At 40.2% G+C, this 6,000-nt stretch overlaps 1 protein-coding gene across 6 annotated transcripts in view; it reads left to right on the forward strand.

Moving 5' to 3' along the window:
• The window catches only part of stxbp5b (syntaxin binding protein 5b (tomosyn)), a 29,524-nt gene extending 23,736 nt beyond the window's left edge, over positions 1-5,788 (forward strand). For all 6 annotated transcript variants that reach the window (XM_046856505.1, XM_046856499.1, XM_046856500.1 and 3 more), the window contains 6 exons: positions 333-572; positions 756-1,113; positions 1,262-1,427; positions 1,554-1,665; positions 2,396-2,616; positions 2,735-5,788. In XM_046856505.1, the coding sequence (XP_046712461.1) occupies positions 333-572; positions 756-1,113; positions 1,262-1,427; positions 1,554-1,665; positions 2,396-2,616; positions 2,735-2,776 (1,139 nt within the window). In that variant the 3' untranslated portion in view covers positions 2,777-5,788. The remainder of the gene's footprint in view (positions 1-332; positions 573-755; positions 1,114-1,261; positions 1,428-1,553; positions 1,666-2,395; positions 2,617-2,734) is intronic.
• Positions 5,789-6,000: the final 212 nt, after the last annotated feature.

The following is a 6,000-nucleotide window of genomic DNA, read 5'->3' on the forward strand; positions in this document are numbered from 1 at the left end:
GGTTTTTCCTTGTAATTTTGCTGAAATATTTAGCTGCCCCTTTAGTTTCGAAATGCTAACTAACTTACCAAGTGTTTCATGTGCAGTACTTAACCAATGCAAAGCATGGTGTGATTTTCAGTAATTATTATTAATCCTCCTGATTTCTCAGGCAAATGCTCGAATGTATTAATTCTCCTATAAATTTACTGCAACTGCTGGTTTTTTTGTTTTTCTTTCTTCAGCTTCAGATTTCCGTGACGTTTCCCAAATCACATGTTTATATTAAACAGCCTTGTGTTCTCCTTCTGCCTTTCTCTTTTGTCAAACCTAATTGATCGTCACGCTGACAGATGCCAAGGACAACTCCTTTAGCCGCTCACGCAGCTCCAGCGTGACCAGTATTGAAAAAGAGTCACGTGAGGTCATTTCTTCTTTGCATTTTTGCGACTCCCTGTCAAGAAAAAGTGATGTGGCAGCATCTCCCAGCCTTTGGGTGGGCACCTCTGTGGGCTCTATGCTGGGTATCTCTTTTAATATGTCCTCCACCCCTGAACAAAGGCTGCAACAAACAGTAGGCGTCTCCTTCTGCGGTAAGGGGACAAAAAACACAACATATATTATTTATAGCAGCCTTAAGGCATGCCCAAGTTTTGACTATGTAATTTGTTTAAAATATTTAGAAAAATTCCGATTCTGTCTAAAATATTGCAGTACTGAATTGCAAAGAGACAAAAAATGTTTTGTATGTGTGTCATGTCTGTGGTTTCCCCCAGGCTCAATAATTCGGTTGAAAGGAGGCATCTTACACATGGCATTGATGGACTCAAGTGGCTCTCTACAGCCTTCTGCCTCTGAGTGCTGGTATGACCTCAATGCCCCTGAGGAGGAGAGGGAAAAGACACGGCGGCGCCGGCCTGCCTCACCCTCCTCTTCTCAGGAGAACCAAGACACCCACTACGCTGTAGTCTGTTCTGAGAAACAGGCCAAAGTGGTGGCTCTGCCCTCGCAGAACTGTATCTTTGAACACAACATCACTGAAACCTCGTACGTACTGAGGGCCGACGTTGTGGTCATGCCTGCTGGAATCTGCTTCGCCTGTTTTTGTGCCAACGGCCATATCATGACTCTGAGGTATGCATATGACTCTGCTGCTGCCTGCGATAACATTAAAACCTTTCCTTCTGTGTAATCATACTGCCACACACAATTTTTGAGCATTAAATCGCAAAATCTCGTAGGTTTTCTTTTTGCTATACCCAGCCTCTTTTCTTTGTGTCAGTTTGCCCAGTCTGCGGCCGCTACTAGACGTGAACTATCTGCCTCTGACGGACATGCGGATAGCCCGAACATTCTGCTTCTCCAACCTGGGTCAGGCGCTTTATCTCACCTCCCCCACTGAGATCCAGAGAATCACCTACAGTCAGGAAACCTGCGACAACTTACAGGTCAAACATCCTTTCTCACTCATTGTGTGTTTGCAAGCCTGTAAGATTTATACACAACCCTTATTATGCGAGAAGCTTGTAGGCAAGATCAACAAACATAAGTTTTACGTGTGTTGATGTTTGCAGGAAATGCTAGGCGAGCTATTCACTCCAGTTGAGACACCGGAGGCTCCGAACAGAGGCTTTTTTAAAGGTCTTTTTGGAGGCGGAGCCCAATCCCTGGATAGAGAGGATCTCTGTGAGTATCAGCAGCACATTTTTGAATGCATCAATAACTTTAAAATATATACAAGTACCAAACGACTTGACTCTTTCCACTGAAAAGGCCTGGGACCCAATACATAGCTGTTAAAATAAGATGTGGACATTTGGTGCAAGATTTGGTGAAATCGGAAATTGCAGTGGTGACTTTGTGGTCTAGAAAGGAAACTAACCATGTGAGGGTTAATGCTGTACGAAGCTTTCTTTGAGAGTTACATATTTTAACATTTACAAACGCAACATTTAGGCATTTTGCAAACACTAATCGACTGAGAAAACTGTTAAAGGTACAGTTATACAAACCGGCTGGTGAATCTGCAAAGAATAATGACTAAGACTCATCAGTATTGAGAAGGACAATATTAAACCTTTGCAATTTTTTTTTTTTTTAATAATCTCAAATCCAAGCCCTAATATGATTTTGAATGCATGTCTGAAGATGTCTTTGTTCTGTAACTAGACGGCTGGTGGATTTTTATATTCTCAATCAGAAATAAAAGTGATAAAATCCTCCACAGTTATTATGTTTATTCTGTGTATTAGAAAACACCCACATCTGATTATATAATGTTTCCATTTTTAAACATGAATCTGTTGCTGAAACTTAAACAATCCCCAGCTCTTGCAGCAGCATCATGTCAGATCAATGGGCATTAGTTCCAAATATTCAGAACTATCCTTGTTTGTCCTTGGTCTTGTGATCACAGTTGGAGAACTGGCAGCAGGGAAGGCCTCACGCAGCCTTGCCCAGCACATTCCAGGGCCAGGGAGCATGGAGGGCATGAAGGGCGCAGCATCAGGAGTCGTGGGCGAGTTGGCACGTGCCCGGATAGCTCTCGATGAAAGAGGACAGAAGCTCGGTGAGCTGGAGGAGAGAACGGCAGCCATGATGTCCAGCGCAGACTCGTTTTCAAAGCATGCACATGATGTGAGTTCATTGCATAAGAATATGACACCCAAATAATATAATGAAGTTTTGACCTTTGAGATTTTAATGATGATTTAATGTGGGGGCAAAAAAGCATACTTTTTATTTTGTCTTTCAGGTGATGTTAAAGTACAAGGATAAGAAGTGGTATCAGCTCTGATCGCCATTCAGAAAGTCAGGGGGATGTTTGTCTCGGGGCTGCACACCCACTCCACTCCCTCTCTTCCTCCTCTTCCTTTGTCTCTCAAATGTAATGGTTGTGTCTGTTGTTCTCGAGATCAACACCACATTGTTTTCTCAGTCCTCTAACACAGGCTGAGCAGAGGGACTAAACAGAGAGTGAGAAGGGAAGAACCAGGAAGGGGGAAAGGAATGCCAGCAAAAAAAAACCTTCAATTTCTCTACATATGGAATGTGAGAGGTTTGAACACTCTTTCCTGTCACAAAGATGCTCTTTTCTGTTACAGGATAGAGGCCTCAACATGATTTCTGGCCATGTGACCTGCTCTCATAATCATTCTCTGTGCTGTCATTTTGTCACTGCCATTCTAATCATAAAATCACCAAAAAAACAAGAAAAAAAATACAGAAAAAGATTGTGATTATTTCTATAAATGAATGGGGCCAGAATAGTTGAACACTGAGCACAAGTAAATGTTATGCCCATAGCATTGCCTGGTGTAATGCCCTCTGATTACAATAGATTTAAATAATAGCATGTCTAGTGACTTAGAAACCTAGCATTTCACAACTTTTTGTTTCTTTTCCTTTTCACATGGACAGAAGGCTAAATGAAGTATGATGAAGTGTCATTAATTCCATCTCTAAAAGGGCTGGTAATGTGCTGTAACAACCACATAGCATGTAATCATTTCGGCCAGATCACGGACTGGCCAGTGCAAAGTAGAATCATGCCGGTCTTTCATGTCTGTACTTTTTCATAAAGCACATCCTGTTTTACACTGATCAGATCCCTAGAATTCCATTAGGAGCTTTTGGTTTAGACACACAACATGTGCATCCAAACATATATTAGGGTAAATGAACTGAGCATGACCTAATCACCTGCTGAATATATGTAGTTTATGAGCGGTTGCATATCATACACTGGAGAACTATATCCTGGAGCATGTGTACTATTTTTGTGGCGAAACTTGATTAAGACTTGAAAAAAAAGTGTGAGGCATGACTTACAGTATGTGCCTTGTGATGACTGATGTAGTAGATTTTCCTCACTACCAGGCAGACACTCAAGAATGTTCTGTGGATACGTTGTAGAGTTTTGCTCCTCCTCCCGTTTCTCCCTTGATGCTTCAGCTTCTTTGCTGCGCCACTCCAAAGGAGGCCCCCTTAGAGCAGCTCTAAAGTGATACTGCTGTTCAGGCCTGGTTCCATTCAGCAGTCCTCAGGTAGAGGAAAGATATATTTCTCTTCAAATCACCTCCATCCCCCCCAAAGTTACTTAAATGCATGAGTTTCATCCAGCTCAGAGAACCAACTATAGCCATCTATGTGTTAGCTGCAGAGGAAGTGACCAAGCGCCACTAAGCAACTCCATGCTGTTGGTCAGCATTTCCCCAATCTGTACCTGAGAGGGGTTTCTCTTTTGCCTTTGCTTATCATGCAAATATGCTAACCTCGACCTATGTGTGTATCTGTGAGTCTTTGTGAGCATACATATATGCAGGAATATGTGTGTGCTCACATATGGTTGTAGAAATGTCACAGCACCTGATTATTTGAAATTCTAAGTTGAAACTTTTTTGTTATGTACTGGAGTTTTTTCTTTCTTTCGGTTTGTGAGGTGCAAGAAATTGCTGCTACTTGTTTATTTAGGAGCATATTTTTTGGTTCTCTATTTACCAGTTAAGGATGCCGCTTTTCCGTTCTTTTTTTTTTTTTTTTCCAAATTGCTGCCAAATGTTGTAAATAGTTGGACATTTGAAGACAAATTTGAGAGTGCTAGCACAAAGCAACTAGGGATGGTCGCCATGTCCTTGTCTGACACCAAAAAGTTGTTTAGCTAGTATCTGATCGTCCAAACTCAGAGGGTCTGACCTGCTGGGATGCTTGTTGTTGAGATTATGAGAGAATGGTGTCATGACCTCCCTAGAAATACAGTGAGCCGCTCCGTTGCTTACCATGACCTTTGTGTAAATACCTACCAAAATGGAGAATTTTCAGCGTTGAGCGAACTGAAAATGAATTACGCTACTGTGCTTCATAATCTTTTTGTTTTATATGCGGTTGTGTGGTTTTGCACTATATGTTTTGTATTATAATGACATGAATGTCATTTTATTGATATTTTTGTAGTTTGTATTGTAACTATTTTTTGACATTTGTTTCTTTTAGAAGGACCAAAACATGAGTAAGCAAGATGCTGAGATGTGTTAATGGCAAGCTTCAAGGAGTGTCTTCTACTCTCAGATCTGTCTTCATTGTCAGTTTAATGATATGATATATTTATATATTTGGAAAATATATATACTTTTAATTTCAGATATTTACAAATAAATACTTTTAGTATATTATTTAAAGAGAATGGTGCGTTTTAAGATAATTAGTTGTATATATTCTCCCTGAATATCAGATATCAGATTGAAACGCGTGAAGGTGAGTGGCCAACTGCTTGTGGTTCTGTAGACGGAGGAGCTGCTTCAGCTCTGAAGCTCTGTGTGTCCGAGACTATAGGCCATTTCTGTATACTGTGTCCTTCAAGTTTTCTTGCACAAAAAAGGCAGCATGATACTTAGTGTTTACAAATTTGAAACATTCATAATGTATACCCTTTACAGACTATGTCTAATTTCTGAATCATGTTTAACAAGTACAGATCCCATGTATCTTTTGTTTCTCAGTCAGGCATGGAGGAACATATTTAACGTGTGTTGTTACATTTTGAATTGTTCAGCGTGAGCATACTCAGCCAATACAGTACTCCTTAAAACCCATGCTCTTCTGTTTTCTGGGGAGAGGGTCTGTTTTCTTAATTGCCATGTTTGAAAGTTTCTGTGGGGTGCAGTTTTCCTCATTATAGCAAAGTTATTGTACAGTTTTATTAAGCAAAATTTCACATGGATGTTTGTCTTAATATGCTGCCACCTACAGTCTAGGAAATATGTTGATTATACATAACTGTGGATTGGAAAATAAATGTAAATCAAACAATTGTTGATTCTTCATGTGTATTTCTGTGAAACAGATTTGTTTTTACAGGTGTTTGCCACAAGGTGTCATCATTTGCCCCACTATTTATAACAGAATAGTGGTACCATAATCTGGATGTTTACATTTTAATTCTAAATAACTCAGACAAGAAAAAAATCCATGAAACAATAATCCAACTGACTTTATTCCCTCAGCTTTAAACATGAGCTGTAC

Source organism: Silurus meridionalis, chromosome 8, assembly GCF_014805685.1.
Source record: "Silurus meridionalis isolate SWU-2019-XX chromosome 8, ASM1480568v1, whole genome shotgun sequence".
In the NCBI taxonomy this organism is placed as follows: domain Eukaryota; kingdom Metazoa; phylum Chordata; class Actinopteri; order Siluriformes; family Siluridae; genus Silurus; species Silurus meridionalis.